Source organism: Microcaecilia unicolor, unplaced genomic scaffold (assembly GCF_901765095.1).
Source record: "Microcaecilia unicolor unplaced genomic scaffold, aMicUni1.1, whole genome shotgun sequence".
Taxonomy (NCBI): Eukaryota; Metazoa; Chordata; class Amphibia; order Gymnophiona; family Siphonopidae; genus Microcaecilia; species Microcaecilia unicolor.
In genome coordinates this window covers 30,255-49,560 of record NW_021963195.1, presented here as the reverse complement: position 1 = coordinate 49,560, position 19,306 = coordinate 30,255, and the positions used below count along the sequence as shown (strand labels likewise).

Below are 19,306 nucleotides of genomic sequence, written 5' to 3'. Positions count from 1 at the left end.
TGCTGATGTCATCATCACAGGACAGGAACAAAAGAGTAGAGGTTGGCCAAAGCACGATCCAACACAGGAGGTGGTGCTTTAAAAGATGCTTTATTCACTGCTTGGACGCAAAGGACCCGACACGGGCCATGTTTCGGCATTAAAGAGAGCCTGCCTCAGGGTTCACAATAGAGTTCTAAAAAACATGCATAAATATGTCACTCATAAATACATTATTCTCTAATGGGTATATTGCAAATAACCAGTTGTATTTTAATTCACATACCTTCTAATCACAACTGGTAATTCTTCATCATAAATCTTTATTAATACTTAACCATGCTCTTACAAATATAATTTTTCAAATGCTGTTATATTATTATAAAACATTCACCCAAATTCTCAACCATATCACATTCATCCTATCTCATATATTCCTAAAACTACAATCTATAGTATTTTCTTAATTACAAAAACAGACTGTGTTGTTGATGACTTTTTCCAATCCAGTTACTAATTGCTTAATATGTTGAACAGCAGGCTTGCACTATTATCTAGTTAACAGTTTTAATCCACAAATCTTCAAGATGCACGCCTCATGAGACACTGAAAGTTCCTTCCGTGTGTACTAGTTGAAAACTTTGATACACAACCTTCGCTCTCACATCCGTTATGTTTCACTCCAAACCAGATAGTCTGAGTTACGCAAGGTCCATAATTCCACTTCCTCGCGTCCACACCAGCTTCTAAATTGTGTCGCATGCAAAAACTCCTTCAATGATCTTCAACGTCAGCAACATCACCATGTCTGTACTTTAAATTCTTCATAAACGTTCCATTGTTGTTACCCTTGTTATACTAGAAGTGACCCGACATGTACATGTTTTGCTATTTTTAGCGTCTTCAGGGGTCAGATAGTCTATATAAAACAGCAGAATATCAACCATGTCATCAACTACTCATCTACTATACAATTATACTATCTTACAGCTACACAGGGTCATCAGTCTCCAGTACCACATCAAACCCATGGGGCCGACAAACAACGCCCACACATGCACATCGGAGCTTTTAACCTTCCCCCTTTCACAAACACAACCAATCAATTTCTCTATTCAATCCTCGAGGGATTACCGTATTCCATTGGAAAATTAGCCCCTGCTCTTTTCTCAACAGCAAACGGGGAATGTTACCACCTCTGCACAGTTGAATTTGGTGTAATACTACAAATCGGAGATCTTGCACATCATGTTGTTTACATGATCAGTGGGAAACCAAAGGAGCATCCATACGACTAGTTCGTAATTTACTTCAATGCCGAGCTACCTGCTTTTTAATTTGTTGCGTCGTTTGCCCAATATACCAAAGTCCGCATGGGCAGCGGATACCATATACACAATTTTCTGAGTTACAATCAGTTCTTCCCTGTAATTTGTATTGCTTATCATCCATATTAGGGATCTGAATCTCCTTAACTTGTAACACATATTTACAGTACACAGACCATTGACATATATGATGACCTTTATCTCCCTCTTGTATATAATGTTTTCCTTCTATCATCTGGTTGTTATTCAGATTAAGGTATTCCCCCAAATTTGTACTGCGTGTGAATGCAAACCTAGGCATATTGTTCAATGATTCATGCATCCCCAATAACAGCCAATGCATTTTAATAATTTGTATAACTTTACTAGACATATGTGTGTATGGTAATACATACGTTAAAGGTGGGTCTTCATATTCCTGTTTTTTCTGACCATCCCATTCTCGCTGAAAGTTGAATGCTCTTCTAGCTGCCTTCTTATCATAAATACATGTAAAAAAAATATATATATATATGTACTATAGGATATAAAATACATAAAAAGGACTGATAAATTAAACTAGAGATATAAAATCCATAAGAACCATAAACTTAAAATAAGAATAATGCACAATAAAATACTGTAAAATGTGGCCCTAATGTATAAGTCATAAAACCAAGGAACAACAAATAAGCCTTCCATAAACAAACTAACTTAAAAAATACATATTGTGAAAGAGCAAATCATGGGTACTCATTCTATTTATAGAGGCATTTTTAGATGCCTAATTATCAGATATAGTTCCTTCTTGGTCTGTTTGTATTTTTTAGCCCCTGGTTCTCTTTTTTTTTTTTTGTCTTTTATATTTATTTTATTTTATTCCTATATATATTTTGTTTTTTTATTTCTTTATTTTTACTTTTCTTCCGCTGCCATTACTTTAGAGGATTGTCACCATTGGTGTTTTCCACACAGTTTTTGATTTGGATGTCACATCTTTGAATATGCAATAGACGGGCATTTAAAAATACCACGTCAGAGGTGTGCCTCTCTTTATTGCGTTTGAACTCTCCCGAGCAGAGCTGTTTGTTCAGTGTTTTCTCCGATGTTGCACCTTTTTTGATTTATCTATTATACCTTTGAGATTGTACTGACCATATCTTTACGTACCTTTTTAGTACTAGTGGTTAGTGCAGTGGACTTTGATCTTGGGGAACTGAGTTCGATTCCCACTGCAGCTCCTTGTGACTCTGGGCAAGTCACTTAACCCTCCATTGCCCCTGGTACAAAAAAGTACCTGAATATGTAAACCGCTTTGAATGTAGTTGCAAAAACCACAGAAAGCTGGTATATCAAGTCCCAATTCCCTTTCCCTATATAATGAAAATGCCATCAGATTAGTTTTAAAGTCCTTCTTCAGATATTCTGTTTTGGTGCCTTTTTGGCGGTACCTTACATCCTCCATGCTCTTTTTAGACATTTAAAAAAATATATACTTCTGTATTCTTTATTTCTATAACATTTTATTTATCAAGTACCGTTTTTTTTTTTTTTTGTGGGAATATAGTTGGGGGATAGTCTGTATTACAGAGACATGGTTGCAGGAGGGAGAACTGATGAGTGAGAGTCAGATGTGCTTAGAGGGCTATGTTTGGTGAGGAGTACATAGGGCTGAGAATTGTGGTGGAAGAGAGGGTGTTGAGTTTCTTTTAAAGACATGGCTGAGGTTGTGAAGCATGTAGTGAAGGAGAGGTTGGGAATTTTATTGGTTTATAGAGCACGAAATTCTTCGATGGTGCAAATAATGAATGTGTTTCAGGTATTTTGGGAGATTGAGTTTAATTTGTTGGGCGGACTGGATGGACTATACAGGTCTTTGTCTGCCATCATCTACTATGTTAATATGATTGTACTTGGGAATGTTAATGTTCACTTTGATGGGGCCCAGCAGCCTTAGGAACAAAGGGTCTGGTATTGAAAATAAAAGCTGAGTCTTTAAATGTATGCAAGTTAGGCACTTAAATACCTGATCTATTTTCAGTAGAGGTGTGCAGATGGAAAGGTTTTGTTTCATTCCATGTTGTTTTCAGGAGTGAAAAGTGCACTCTTTCCCCAACAGTGCACACATGCAAGCACTATCCAGGTAGAATGCACATTTTTCCCAGAAGAGAGCACATGTGTTTTTTACGCTCGTTTTTGTTCACCAACAATATGGGATGTGTTGTTTTGACGTTTCCTAGGTAATTTCAAACAAATGCACAAGTGCCAGACTTTGTTTCTAAGATGTATACTTTGGAAGAAATCAATCCAATAAAGAGGTGAACCAGGAGCAATGATCAATAGAATGACCTGGCACAAAGAGTCCAGGTTAAATAGCTGATAGAGAAAGGAAAAGATGCGACATCACTTTCTGGATATTGGTCCAATCAACAATACTATCGCAACTAGACTACTGCAATGCAGCATACATAGGGTGCGAGGAAAAAACAGTAAAATCGCTGCAAACAGTCCAAAACACGGTAGCAAGACTAATTTTCAAGAAATTGAAATATGAAAGAGCAACCTCACTGCTTGAAATACTACATTGACTACCAGTCAAGGCAAGAATATTTTCAAAGCGAGCACCCTAATCTTCAAGATACTATTCAGAACAGTACCCGAATATATGCTTAAAATGATTAAACTATCCTCAAGAAATGCCAGCCCAGAAAACAGAAACTATCTACTCCTACATCTACCTATTTGCAAAAACACCATCTACAAAACTATCTACACAGCAGGATTTAGCTAGCTGGGTTCCAAATGGTGGAACTCAATACCAAAAACCATAAGAAGCATCACAAATCTCCTCCAATTCAGAAAAGAAAGGAAAACTTACCACTTCAAAAAAATTATTCAGCTAATCACAAAGATATTGTCGCCTTCTTTTCAAATCTACGTCTTCAAGAACTATATGAATGAATATCACCAAAACTCTACAGTTGAATACAAAAGCTACCACTACTTTTTCCACTTCAGATTATCTCTTCAAAAACGCTATGAACAACCACACGAACTATAGATGCCCTCTCCACATTGCAACTCCACCAAAATATAAATTGCAATCCACTTTGAACCGAAACTTGTTTTTGGATAATAGTGGGATACAAGAATGCATAAATAAAATAAAATAAAATAAAATGGTGTACCAAAATAAATTTATTCGATGAACAGAGACCTGATGTGGCCATGTTTTGGCAGTACCTGCATTAGAGCTGTAGTCTCGACTTTGCACAGCACTAAAGTGAGCATTGTTAATAAACTATTTACCAAAGTAATTTGAAAGGCTGATTGTGTATGAGAAATCTAGTTCTTAGTGTACTTGCAGCCTGCAAGACAAACCCAGCTTCTAGTTATTTTTATCATTGTATTTCAGCCAAAAGACCCAGCTTCCGTTACGACTTATAACATTTCATTACCCGTTTTGCTATCATTCTGGCAACTGTAAAGCTAGTTTTTTGTGTATGCTTTGCAGTCTCTTCACTTCTTGCTTGTTGTTATAATTTCTTGCTCCTAGTGATATTTACTCCCAATTACTTTGTGATTTTATTTTATTTTTTTAAAGAATGTGTTCTTTTCATTGCAGAGTAAGCTTGTCTGAAGAAGCAGTGATAGGGTTTGACATTGAATGGCCTCCAGCTTATTTAAAAGGGAATGTAAAAAAGGTTGCCCTGGTCCAGCTGTGTGTTTCTGAGGAGAAATGTTACTTATTTCATATCTCATCCATGACAGGTTTGTACACTGCTTTTTATTTTTTCTAAACTGTTAAAATTGTGAAAATATGAAGTCAGAAGAATGTGTTCATTTATAAACTGAACTGGGACAAGTGATAGCTTCACATGTGATATTGATAGATACGGGGACCTACTTTTATCTGATCACTGTTTAAATCTGCGGTTAATTAGTGTTCTGTCCCTTTGCACAGTGTTGTGAATCCATGAAATGTTTTTGAAATTTGAGTAGGGCCTTAAAGAGCCAATTTGTAAAAATACCACTTGCTTTCCAAAATAATTGAAACTTTTCTTTGTATTTGATTATTTATCAATTTAATGCTGTTTTTAGAAAGAAAAGGTAGAAGTGCAGGACGACTATTTAGAGGCTAGTAGAGTTTATGTGCCCCTTCTGCAAAGGGTAGATACGAACAGATTTTTTTTTTTAGTCCTTTGCCCAGGAGATCCTTTGGGTCTGGAGAAGGAGTTGCATTGCCACACAGCTGGGTACTTTTGTTCGGGGCTGCTTTTTATGGGAAAAGGAGGGTGAAGGGGAATGACAAAATTCTTGGAGCATCAAAATTATGAGGCTCACAAAATGCTGCTGTTTACCCAGGCTGTAGCACTATGTGTCCTGTTTCATGAGCCGCTACCAGTGTTCCCTCTAAGCTGTGCAGCCGCATAGCGGCACATTTTTTCTTATACTGCAGTGCAACAGTTTTAGACTGCCGTAAAGCAAATTTCACACAGTCCTTATCTCCCCGCCCATGATCCAGCATCTCTGCCTCCATCCCCACCCCCTGTCCTTTCCTCCCCGGTCTACCTAACTTGACCTGACACTGAAATCTGGAAATCTTAGCGGTCACCAGCTGTGCCACTGCAGTAGTGATTCACACACACTGCCCTTGGCTGACCACTGATGCAACTTCCTGTTTTCACGTAGGCAGGACAGCCACTGACAACATCTAGAAGTCAGTCATTGTCAGGACAAGTTTTAAGGTAGGCCTGGGGATGGCTATGTGTGGGCAACGCAGGTCACATCGAGTATGGTGCAATCAGGAACGTGAACTCTTAGGATAAATTAGCACTCTGATATTTAGAAAAACAATTATATGTTCCTTTATCTATGGATCCAAGTCCACAGCCCCAATTATACTGACCATTAATGGACATAAGACTCAAATATTATAAAATTAGCTTGTTTATTTAATGAGCAGCAGGTAAAATGATATAAATGTGAGAATAATGCACAAATGCTAAATTAATTAAGAAAAAGTAATGAGCACTTATGAGATAGCCAAAAGAGAACACACACCTTATACCCTAGGCCCAGTAATTGTTTGGGCCACCTATCTTGCCTAGCACTACAAAATAAGAACAGTTACATCCTGGCCAGTGGGTCCTCCCTCAGATGCCAGAGTAGGAATGCTGACTGAGGAGCTGTGCAGCAATCTAAGTCTGGTATTTGTGCATCTTCTTGGAGAAGATGCAGGGCAGTGCCGTAGTTTTATGAGCTGGGTTGGTCTCTGAGGCACGAGCAGCTCGGATCTGGGAGTCTAGTTGTCATCTGCTCACCGGATCTGTAGATCTTCAGATAACCTCTGCAGATAACTTCTTGTTTCCCAAGATGCTGCTTATGTTCAGTTCTTGGGTGAAAGTGACTCCAATGGTTTATCACAGTCTTGTTTGTTTCAGATATTATGACTTGAAGAACCACAACACTGTTCCTTTTGCGTCATTCTGAAGGATCAGTTTGGTCAGCAATCATTGTTTCGATAAACAGTACGCAGATGTTGTCACAACTGCCCACCTATTGCATCAGCCAAGTTAGCGGGGGACTTTCCTGCAGACCTTGGCAAAATCTTGCCAAGCCATTATGAGCTTACACCATGTCTGTAGTCTGTAGTGCAAGGCACTTGCAAAGAAATTTTAATTAGCCAGACTCTGCATGGTAGTACTATATATTGTAACACTATATAGTAGTGCTATACAGTTCTATGTGGTGATGTTACATCTACAGCTAGGCAAAGCTCATTTTACTAGATTCTGCAGGCCACCCCCCTCCCAACCCAGAACTAAGAATAATTAGGTGGTTCTTTATTCATAATCCCCCCCCCCACTTGTTTCTGATCATAATTTCTCAAATGTGTTATAATAGTTGCCTTTTTATATAAATACTAGTAAAAAAGGCCCGTTTCTCACACAAATGAAACGGGCGCTAGCAAGGTTTTCCTCGGAGTGTGTATGTTTGGGAGAGTGTATGTGAGAGTGACTGTGTGAGAGTCAGAGTGAAAGTGTGAGTGTGTGTGTGTGAGAGTGTGTGTGTGAGAATGAGAGTGTGTGCAAGTGTGTATGTGAGACACAGTGTGAGAGTGTGTGTGTGTGTGCGAGAGAGAGAGTGTGTGTGAGACACAGATTCTCTGTGAGAGTGAGTGTATGAGACCAAGCGAGTGTGTGAGTGACTGTGTGGCACATAGAGAGTGAATGTGATACATTGTGAGACAGAGTGTGTGAGAGTGAGAGTCAGAAAGACATTGTATATGAGAGAGAGTGTGAGCCTTGCCCTCCCAATCCATGCCCATCTGTCCCCTGCCCCCTCCATTCATCCTTTTCCAGCAATTCCCCTCTCTCCCTGAGCCCTGCCATCTCAATCCATGCCCATCCATGCTTCTCTGTCCCCTGCCCCCTCCATTCATCCTTTTCCAGCAATTCCCCTCTGTCCCTGAGCCCTGCCATCTCAATCCATACCCATCCATGCTTCTCTGTCCCCTGCCCCCTCCATTCATCATTTTCCAGCAATTGCCCTCTCTCCCTGAGCCCTGCCATCTCAATCCATGCCCATCCATGCTTCTCTGTCCCCTGCCCCCGCCATTCATCCTTTTTACAGCAATTCCCCTCTGTCCCTGAGCCCTGCCATCTCAATCCATACCCATCCATGCTTCTCTGTCCCCTGCCCCCTCCATTCATCCTTTTCCAGCAATTCCCCTCTGTCCCTGAGCCCTGCCATCTCAATCCATACCCATCCATGCTTCTCTGTCCCCTGCCCCCTCCATTCATCATTTTCCATCAATTCCCCTCTCACCCTGAGCCCTGCCATCTCAGTCCATGCCCATCCATGCTTCTCTGTCCCTTGCCCCCTCCATTCATCATTTTCCAGCAATTGCCCTCTCTCCCTGAGCCCTGCCATCTCAATCCATGCCCATCCATGCTTCTCTGTCCCCTGCTCCCTCCATTCATCCTTTTTACAGCAATTCCCCTCTCACCCTGAGCCCTGCCATCTCAATCCATGCCCATCCATGCTTCTCTGTCCCCTGCCCCCTCCATTCATCCTTTTCCAGCAATTCCCCTCTCTCCCTTCCATGACCCCCCCTCGCATCCAAGCTCTTCTGTCTCCCATGTCCCAGCATGTCCCGCCCCCTTCTTCCCCCCCCCTTCGCATCCTTGCTGTCGTTTCTCCTCTGCTCTCCCGCTCCCATTGTTCAACTGCCCACCCTCTTCTCTTCCCCCTACATCCCTTTTTTTTTTTTTTTAATTTACCTCCGTGGCGGCGGTTCCGGCAGCGCAGCGTCAGGGAAGGAGGCGGCGCTCCCGACGTCTAGCCTTCCCTTCGTTGTGTTCCGCCTTCTTCTGACGTCATCCTTGACGTCAGAAGAAGGCGGAACACAGCGAAGGGAAGGCTAGAGACGTCGGGAGCGCCGCCTCCTTCCCTGACGCTGCGTTTTTTTTTGCGCCGTCGACGTCATGACGTTTGACGCGAGGGCGGGGCAGAGACGGCTGGCAGCCTGGCTGGTTTCACACCACGAACGCCACGAACCCTTCAGGGAGTGTTTTAGTGACTTCAGAATGTTGTCCTCATTAGAACGTTCACGGTGTGTTTTATTATATTAGAATTTAATCTGCATTAAAAGCCATTACCATAAAAAAAGAAATTCAGTTTTAAAAAAGTGCCCTGGTTAAAGTGAAATACATTAGCTAATCTACCCAGTGACTTGACGGTGGTACTTGACTGAGCTAATACTCTGCTCAGACAGAGATCAAGCTTAACATGTAAAATAACCTTTTTTTTTTTTTTTTTTTTAGGCTTTCCCAAAGGACTGAAATTGCTTTTGGAAGATGAGACAATTAAAAAGACAGGAGTAGGAATTGGAGGTGATCAGTGGAAGCTGATGAACGACTTTGACATTAAGCTGAGAGGTTTTGTGGAACTGGCTGATATTGCAAATCAGAAAGTAAAAGTCCATCCTTTCTGCTCTTTGATTTCTACTTCTTTCTTTTTTCCTTTAATACTGTAACATATGCAGATATATTTGTTGTTTTGGTGCCTATATCTAGGTTCTTAAAAGGAGCCTATTTGGAATCTATTCTATGAAGGAAACCGTGCACTTACTTATAAATGCAAGCACTTACGCCAGCCATAGAGCTGGTATAAATTCTTGCACTTGATTGGGGAGACTGGAGTCATTGTCGGCTCCAGTTTGTCCAGCCATCTGTGTTCTGCACTACACAGGTTACTATGATCGCTTGACTGCCATTGGCTTCCTATTAGTTATAGAATTACATTCAAAATTCTGGTTGTGGCTTATAAGACTTTGAGGATTTTTATTTATTTGTTACATTTATATCCCATATTTTCCCACCTATTTGCAGGCCCAATGTGGCTTACAAAGTACTGTAAAGGCGTTTGCCATTTCGGTTGATAACAAATACAAGATTGTGTTGAGGTCAAATGAGGTAGAAGTGAATCAGGCGTCAACCTCTACCTGACATCTCTGCAGTTCCTCCTGTATCAAAAGCCTGCTGGGTTGCCGCCAGAGAAACTGCTTTTTTAAAATATTAGTTTCTTTGTTATGGAACTCTCTCCCTAACCACATCCGCTCAGAGCCCTCTTTGCTGAGATTTAAAAACCTACTTCTTTGGCCACACCCCTAAACTATGAGCAGAATTCTGGAGGGGATTAAGTAGGACCATTAGGGGGTAGAGGGCTTTTCTTCCCTTCCAAAGTAAAGTTTTTTCAGTGTTCAGTATGAGAGAATGGCTGGTTAGCTAAGCTAAAATATATTTAAAGTAAAGCTCATAAACTCAAAAAGCTTAGAAATTGATACAAGACAGGGAAAACAATTTTTACATCATCTGTGTAAATGTAAATTGCGTTAGTTCTGTTCCCAGAACTAAGAAAAAAAAATGTTAAAAAGAATTGGAGAAAGTGAGGAGCCTTGTGGCACATCACAGCTTGGTGACCAAACTGATGAAAGTTTCACCATTCATTTTAAATGTGAAATGCTGGTTTGTTAAAAATGCAGAGGAGTGTGGTAGCCGTGTTAGTCCACTCTTAAGGTTATCAATAGAAATCAAACAAAATAAAACATGGAAAAGAAAATAAGATGATACCTTTTTTATTGGACATAACTTAATACATTTCTTGATTAGCTTTCGATGGTTGCCCTTCTTCGTCAGATCGGAAATAAGCAAATGTGCTAGCTGACAGTGTATATAAGTGAAAACATTAAAGCATTACTATGACAGTCTGACAGGGTGGGAGGATGGGGGTGGGTCGGAGGTATGCATGGGGACATCAAAGCATATCATTGATATTCTAACCCCTCACCTACCCACACCCATCCTGTTAGAATATCAATGATATGCTTTGATGTCCCCATGCATACCTCCGACCCACCCCATCCTCCCACCCTGTCAGACTGTCATAGTAATGCTTGAATGTTTTCACTTATATACACTGTCAGCTAGCACATTTGCTTATTTCCGATCTGACGAAGAAGGGCAACCTTCGAAAGCTAATCAAGAAATGTATTAAGTTATGTCCAATAAAAAAGGTATCATCTTATTTTCTTTTCCATGTTTTATTTTGTTTGATTTCTATTAAAAATGCAGAAAACCAAAACTACGCGATCCAAAATACCAAGCAAATCTGGGAAAATAGACTAGTGAGTTTGACATTAGTGCTGGACAAAATGGTAGAAGCTATTCTGAAAAACAAAACTACTGGCCATATGGATAAACATGGCTTATTGTTGTAGAGCCTATATGCATTTAGCAAAGGGATGTTTTGCTTTACTAATCTGTTTCTTTTTTTTTTTTTAAGTTACTAATATGCAATATCGACAGGTTTGCCCTTATTCATATGTTTATGTGTATTTTCAGAAGGCATTTTTTAAACCATTTAATGAGGTAGGTACAACATTTTACATCAAGAAAGTGAAGAAACCTTATCATAGAAGATACATACTTTTGCATCTAGACTTATGCAGTGGGTTACATTATGTCAAAATGCTAGCCTCAATGTGCACAGGCCTCCTGAAATTTCAAATACTTTGACCGCACCTTTATTATATATATCAAGTTTTCCCTTTAGAGTATAAGACAACTTTTCAATTATTGCTATATCCAGTACCTGGGAAAACCAGTGAGCTAAGGGATGGGGTACCCTTCCAAAATCTAGCAGTAGTGTGTTTGGCCTCATGCAGCAAGCAGCCTGCAAGTTACTGTCGACCCCTCACAATACAACATCCTGCCAATCCCCTAAGAACTAGAAAAGGGGCCAAATGTAGTAGTGGTCCAGAGAGTAGCACATATTCTATCATGCAACCTCTGCCATAATCAGCTTGCAACTGGACACAACTAACACATGGTAACTGGCTAAAAGATATGAAATAGAATAGGAATAAATGGTCAGTGTAGTGCCCAGGGATCTCTACTGGGGCTGTTTTTAAAAATAACATATTTATAAATGATCTGAAAAAGGGGACAGTGAGTAACATCACATTTACATATGATAAAAATATTCAAAGTAAATTATCCAGTTGTGAGAGATCGCAGGAGGATTTTGTGAGACTTTGGGTTTGGTATCTAAATGACAGTTGAAATTTAATGTGGACAAGTGAAAAGGAACTCTTAGGGGGAAAATTAATCCTCATATAGGTATATAGTTCTAGGTTCCATAAAAGGGAGTCTCTACAGCAGAAAAATATTTTATATTCTTTGTGAATAATACGTTGAAGTAGTGTGTTGGCAGCGGTCAAAACAGCAAGCATAATGTTAGGAATTATTGGCAAAAAGGGACAATAAAACAAACATTTATGTTATATCCGTTTTATTGATGACAAATACAGGAGTGAAGAAAAACAAATACAAACAAAGAATTCCAGTCGTCCTAAATTTTCATTTTTCTCCCCATCCTCCCATACCATCCCTATATTCCTTCCCATTCACCACCTCCAACCGACCCAAACTTCCCTTTATCCCTTCCCCTTCCAACCCCCACCCTAATCCAAAATTTACTATCTGAAATTCCATGGGATCTGACATGTGAACACCCCTGCCCTCCCCCACCTACCGTAACCAACCCCAAATAATCATAAAAATAGTACTTTAAGCCGTATATTTATTTATTTATTACATTTGTATCCCACCTTTTCCCACCTATTGGTAGGCTGAAAGTGGCTTACATAGTTCCGGAGAGGTGGTTACGGTCTCCGGCGAGAACAAATACAGTATAGGAGTACAGTTAATAAGACTTGGTATGGTTCATCCCAGGCAAGTTGCTAGGGTAGGATCAAGTGTCAGGGGTTAAGACTTTGTTTCCCTGTTCGAAAGTTTTCTTTCATCATTTGGTGTTTATATTGGGTCTGTGGGGTATGCCTTATATCCGTATGTAGTTAAAGCAATCTTATACAAGAAACAGGTAAGAATCCAATTTAAGTGTCCTGTCATACTAGGCTAAGTATTCCCAACTAATGCAGATAACAAACCATTCTATGCCAACAAAAACTGCTGGAAAATTCAAAATATACAGCAGTAACCATCTAAGATCCTGTCATGACTATGTCATAACAACACTCTGTAAGCCACATTGAGCCTGCAAATAGGTGGGATAATGTGGGGTACAAATGCAATAAATAATAATAATAATAACTAAGGTCCTCTGTCGACTGGGAATTGTTGAATAAAAGTCTTCGCTGTCTTCACTGAAGTGAGAAAATGAGTTTACCAGCAGATGCAATATGAAGTCACGCTGGATATAATAAGGCACGTGAAATCTTCCAATCATAAAGCTCAGTACATAGTGAGTGTAAGCTTTTCATTGAGTATGCACTTTAGCTGTATAATCCTAAAAACACAAAACTTTCTGGTTATTATAGTCCAAACATTGCCAGCAACACAAGGCTTGCAGAATAGCACATTTGTGCACTAGATGCGGAACACAAAGAACAGTCGCCCTAGGATGTATCTGACCACCAGTCCCAAAGCCTATCCGACCCATTTAATTTTTAAAAGGGTCTTCAAAAGGTATCAAGTTAAAAGATTGTGGAAGCCAAATATCTAAAGTCTTCACCAGATCTGCATCCTTCAGGGACGCAGAAAGGCCAACCAAACACAAATTATTGCGTTGGGCTCTGCCCTCTATAGCTTCCACTTTGTGTTCCATCTGTTGGAGGTTGAGGTAAAATTGATCCATAGCACGTATTCTGAGCCCCAGTCTCCAGTACTCCCACACGATGTTGCTAAGCATCCAAGGCCACTTCCACTACAGCTCGCACTTCTTTCACAATTTCCTTAGTCCATTAGGAATAAACCGAAGGACTCGGCAGGGCCGATTGAGCAGCCATCTTGGCTTTAGCTCCCCTTGTTTTCTCCTGTGCTCTACGGGTTAATCTTGACGCCATAATATAAGTGAATTCTTCAATCTGTACATCACTTCAAGCCACCTAGCACAACTTAAAGGCAGAGTTCTTTTCCTGTTTCTTGCAAAACTCATACTAGATATATATCCGATTTGATGGGGAGATGGCGGAGCCAAGCAAGCAGCCTCCACTCCTGCTCTAGATGTCACGTCACCGGCCATAAAACAAACGTTTATAATGTTTGTGGATTGATCCATGGTGTGACTGCAACTTGAGTATTACATTCAGCTCTGCTTTTCCCTTCTCAAAAAAGATATAGCACAAATGGAAAAGGAGAAGCTGAACAGATAAGAATTCTTAAGTTTGGAGATGAGATGACTGAGAAGGGGATATGATAGAGAGGTTTATAAAATCATGAGTAGGCTAGAATAGCTAAATGAACAGTTATTACCAGGACTGTGAACACACCATGAAACTAACTGGTGGCAGATATCAACAAACTGAAAAGAGATTTTTACTCACCAAGTGGTGGAATTTGTTATCAGAAGATGTGGTGAAAGATTGTAGCATTTCTGGTTTTAAAAACGGTTTGTTCAGACTCCTAGAGAAAAAGCCCATAAACAATTACCTTGGGAAAGCTACTGCTCTCCTTGGAAGGGAGCTGAAAGAAAGAAATCTATTCTCTGGGATTGGTTGGTTACTTCCTTGTGACCTTGTCCCCTTATCTTCGCATGTTGGAGATGTTAATTTGTATGGAGATAGAGAATGTACTCGAGGGGAAATCCACTGAATTTTTATTGCCATGTCAGACTTTGGTATTTCATGCAGATTTCAGCTCCTGCTCACACAGTGAGTCATCCTTTAGACCTTGGTTTTGCTTGCATTCGGTATATGAATCTTAAGAAATTTACAGCACTAAGGTGGATCCAATATCTTAGTGCGATCACTGCTTCTTTATAGTGATTTGGATCTTTGATTTTGTTTGTTGATCCAAGTCCACCTAAGAAGGTTGAATCTAGGAGAAACTGGACAGGGTACCTCCCCCCCCCCCCCACACACACACAATTTGGAGGAGTCCCTGATTTGAGGGAGGGCAGTGTAGTATACTTGAAACTTGATCTTTGGAATCTTAAGCTAAGGGAAGTCCAGGAGATTCCCCCTACCACCTCACTGCACTGTATATACTCTGGGCCTAGTTTCCTGTTTCTGATCAATTAAGGTCAATAAAACAGTTGATGTAGAGATGGATAAAACTACATATTTAGAATTATTTAGAGTATGAGACTTAACTGTGGCTTTAGCTAAACCTGTGTATTTATCTAATCAAATTTGCCAGCTTGGAATCTGTCAAGAGAACTGTAGAAAAGTGTGGGCTGTTTAGAGAGATTCCTAGAACATTCCTCTTGGATTGATATTTTGTTTATTGAGGAGAAAATTATTAAGCTGCAAGTGATATATTGGGCTGAGGAATGGTGATCCTAATGGGCAGGCCTGGCTCAAGGGGCAGTAGCAACTTTGGCTCCAAAATGGGAATGCAAAAGCAAGTCTTGCCGTAGATGTTGGAGGTCATACTGCAAAATTGGTCCTGCACTGGAAGGAAGCTAATGCTGTAACCTAGCTTTTGGACCTAAATTACTATGGGGTCAATTGTGTAAAGTGCTCCAAACTTTAGTTGCCAAAATGCAGTATGCTGAGCAAGAATTCTATAATGGAATCTGAGCTCAGATTCCATTATAGAATTCTTGCTCAGCATACTGCATTTTGGCATTCCAACAGTGGCCAATCCAGGTTACAAGTACCTGGCAAGATCCCAAAACAGTACAATATATTTTATGCTGCTTATCCTAGAAATAAGCAGTGGATTTTCCCCAAGTCCATCTTAATAATGGCTTATGGACTTTTCTTTTAGGAAGATTTGCAAACCCTTTTTTAACCTTGCTAACTGCTTTTACTACATTCTCTGGCATCAAAGTCCAGAGTTTAATTACATGTTGAGTGAAGAAATATTTTCTCCAATTAGTTTTAAGTTTACTACTTAGTAGATTCATTGCGTGCACCCTAGTCCTAGTATTTTTGGAAAGAGCAGAAAGTAATTCAGGTTTACCCATTCTACTCCACTCATTATTTTATAGACCTCTATCATATCTTCCCTCAGCTGTTTCTTCTCCAAGCTGAAGAGCCCTAGCCACTTTAGCCTTTCCTCATAGGGGAGTGGTCCCATCCCTTTTATCATTTTTGTCGTCCTTCTCTGTACCTTTTCTAATTTCACTTTCATCTAGTGCCTCCTCATTCCAGAGCTTCCTTTTAATTGAAAGAGATTTGCCTTCTGTGCGCTTATGCCATATAGGTTTTTAAATATCTGTAACATATCTCCCCTCTCCCACCTTTCTTCCAAAGTGTTCATATTGAGATACAGTGGGGGAAATAAGTATTTGATCCCTTGCTGATTTTGTAAGTTTGCCCACTGACAAAGACATGAGCAGCCCATAATTGAAGGGTAGGTTATTGGTAACAGTGAGAGATAGCACATCACAAATTAAATCCGGAAAATCACATTGTGGAAAGTATATGAATTTATTTGCATTCTGCAGAGGGAAATAAGTATTTGATCCCTCTGGCAAACAAGACCTAATACTTGGTAGCAAAACCCTTGTTGGCAAGCACAGCGGTCAGACGTCTTCTGTAGTTGATGATGAGGTTTGCACACATGTCAGGAGGAATTTTGGTCCACTCCTCTTTGCAGATCATCTCTAAATCATTAAGAGTTCTGGGCTGTCGCTTTGCAACTCGCAGCTTCAGCTCCCTCCATAAGTTTTCAATGGGATTAAGGTCTGGTGACTGGCTAGGCCACTCCATGACCCTAATGTGCTTCTTCCTGAGCCACTCCTTTGTTGCCTTGGCTGTATGTTTTGGGTCATTGTCGTGCTGGAAGACCCAGCCACGACCCATTTTTAAGGCCCTGGCGGAGGGAAGGAGGTTGTCACTCAGAATTGTACGGTACATGGCCCCATCCATTCTCACATTGATGCGGTGAAGTAGTCCTGTGCCCTTAGCAGAGAAACACCCCCAAAACATAACATTTCCACCTCCATGCTTGACAGTGGGGACGGTGTTCTTTGGGTCATAGGCAGCATTTCTCTTCCTCCAAACACGGCGAGTTGAGTTCATGCCAAAGAGCTCAATTTTTGTCTCATCTGACCACAGCACCTTCTCCCAATCACTCTCGGCATCATCCAGGTGTTCACTGGCAAACTTCAGACGGGCCGTCACATGTGCCTTCCGGAGCAGGGGGACCTTGCGGGCACTGCAGGATTGCAATCCGTTATGTCGTAATGTGTTACCAATGGTTTTCGTGGTGACAGTGGTCCCAGCTGCCTTGAAATCATTGACAAGTTCCCCCCTTGTAGTTGTAGGCTGATTTCTAACCTTCCTCATGATCAAGGATACCCCACGAGGTGAGATTTTGCGTGGAGCCCCAGATCTTTGTCGATTGACAGTCATTTTGTACTTCTTCCATTTTCTTACTATGGCACCAACAGTTGTCTCCTTCTCGCCCAGCGTCTTACTGATGGTTTTGTAGCCCATTCCAGCCTTGTGCAGGTGTATGATCTTGTCCCTGACATCCTTAGACAGCTCCTTGCTCTTGGCCATTTTGTAGAGGTTAGAGTCTGACTGATTCACTGAGTCTGTGGACAGGTGTCTTTCATACAGGTGACCATTGCCGACAGCTGTCTGTCATGCAGGTAACGAGTTGATTTGGAGCATCTACCTGGTCTGTAGGGGCCAGATCTCTTACTGGTTGGTGGGGGATCAAATACTTATTTCCCTCTGCAGAATGCAAATAAATTCATATACTTTCCACAATGTGATTTTCCGGATTTAATTTGTGATGTGCTATCTCTCACTGTTACCAATAACCTACCCTTCAATTATGGGCTGCTCATGTCTTTGTCAGTGGGCAAACTTACAAAATCAGCAAGGGATCAAATACTTATTTCCCCCACTGTATTTAAGTCTGAGCCTGTATGCTTTATGACAAAGACCACTGACCATTTTGGTAGCCACCCTCTGGACCGACTCCATCCTGTTATTTATTTTTTTGAAGATGTGGACTCCAGAATTGTACACAATATTCTAAATAAGGTCTTACCAGAGTCATAATTCAAAGGACATCATTACCTCCTTTATCTTATTGGCCATTCCTCTCCCTATGCACCCAAACATCTTTCTAGCTTTCACCATCTCCTTTTCTGCCTTGCTTCTTGGAGCAACTGGTCCAGGACCTGACAAGAGGGGAAGCCATTTTGGATCTGGTCCTTGGTGGCATGCAGGGCATAGTGTGAGAGATGGCGGTGTTGGGTCCCCTGGGAAACAGTGATCATAACATGATCAAGTTTGAGCTACTATCTGTGATGAACCCTCAAAGGAAATCTACTGTAGCTGCATTTAATTTTCAAAAGGATGACTATAATAAAATGAGGAAAATGGTTAAAAAGAAGCTAAAAGGATCGACTGCTTAAGGTGAAGACATTATTAAAAAATACCATCTTGGAAGCCCAGACCAGATGCATTCCACATATTTGCAAAGATGGAAAGAAGAGAAAACGACAGCCAGCATGGTTAAAAGGTGAAGTAAAAGTGGCTATTACAGCCAAAAAGTTATCCTTCAAAAAATGGAAAAAGGAACCAAATGAAGAACTGGCAAGTCAGATGCAAAGCATTAATAAAGAAGACTAAAAGAGAATATAAAGAGAAACTTGCTGTAGAAGCTAAAACTCACAGTAACAAGTTTTTCAGGTACATCAGAATCAGAAAGCCTGTGAGGGAATCCGTGGGACATTAGATCACGAAGGAGCAAAAAGGGCATTCGGGGAGGACAAGGCCATATTGGAGAAACTGAATGAATTCTTTTCTTCTGTCTTCATGGAAGAAGATGTAAGAGATCTGCCTGTACTGGAAATGGTTTTCAAAGGTAATGATGTGGAGGAACTGAAATCTTGGTGAACCTGGAAGTTGTTCTGAGCCAGACTGACAGATTAAAGAGTAGTAAATTACCTGGACCAAGTGGCATACATCCAAGAGTTCTGAAGCATGAAATTGCTGATCAGCTGTTAGTAATATGTAACCTGTCATTAAAATCATCCGTAGTACCTGAAGATTGGAGGGTGGCCAATGTGATGCCAATTTTTAAAAAAGGGTTCCAGGGGTGATCTAGGACATTACAAACTAGTAAGCCTGATGTCAGTGTTGGGCAAAATAGTGGAAACTATTATAAATAATAAAATTATAGAATACATAGACAAACATGGTCTAATGGGACAGTCAGCATGGGTTCAGCCAAGGGAAGTCTTGCCTCACCAATTTGAGTCATTTTTTTGAAGGCACGAATAAACATGTGGATAAGGGTGAGCCGGTTGATGTAGTGTATTTAGATTTTCAGGTGAGAGACTCCTGAAAAAAATTAAAGAGTCAGGAGATAGGAGGCAAGATTCTGGTGTGGATTAGGAATTAGTTATTGGACAGAAAACAGAGGGTAGGGTTAAATGGTCATTTCTCTCAATGGAAGAGGGTGAACAGTGGAGTGTTGCAGGGATTGGTACTGGGACCGGTGCTGTTTAACATATTTATAAAT

The 19,306-nt window shown here is 40.6% G+C and overlaps 1 protein-coding gene across 1 annotated transcript in view; it reads left to right on the top strand.

The window, feature by feature from the left end:
- The window catches only part of LOC115459062 (Werner syndrome ATP-dependent helicase-like), a gene marked incomplete at its 3' end in the record, with an annotated part of 59,016 nt that overhangs the window by 22,920 nt on the left and 16,790 nt on the right, over positions 1–19,306 (top strand). Inside the window, exons 5-6 of the mRNA XM_030188926.1 lie at positions 4,912–5,057; positions 9,116–9,264. Coding sequence (XP_030044786.1) covers positions 4,912–5,057; positions 9,116–9,264 — 295 coding nt within the window. The remainder of the gene's footprint in view (positions 1–4,911; positions 5,058–9,115; positions 9,265–19,306) is intronic.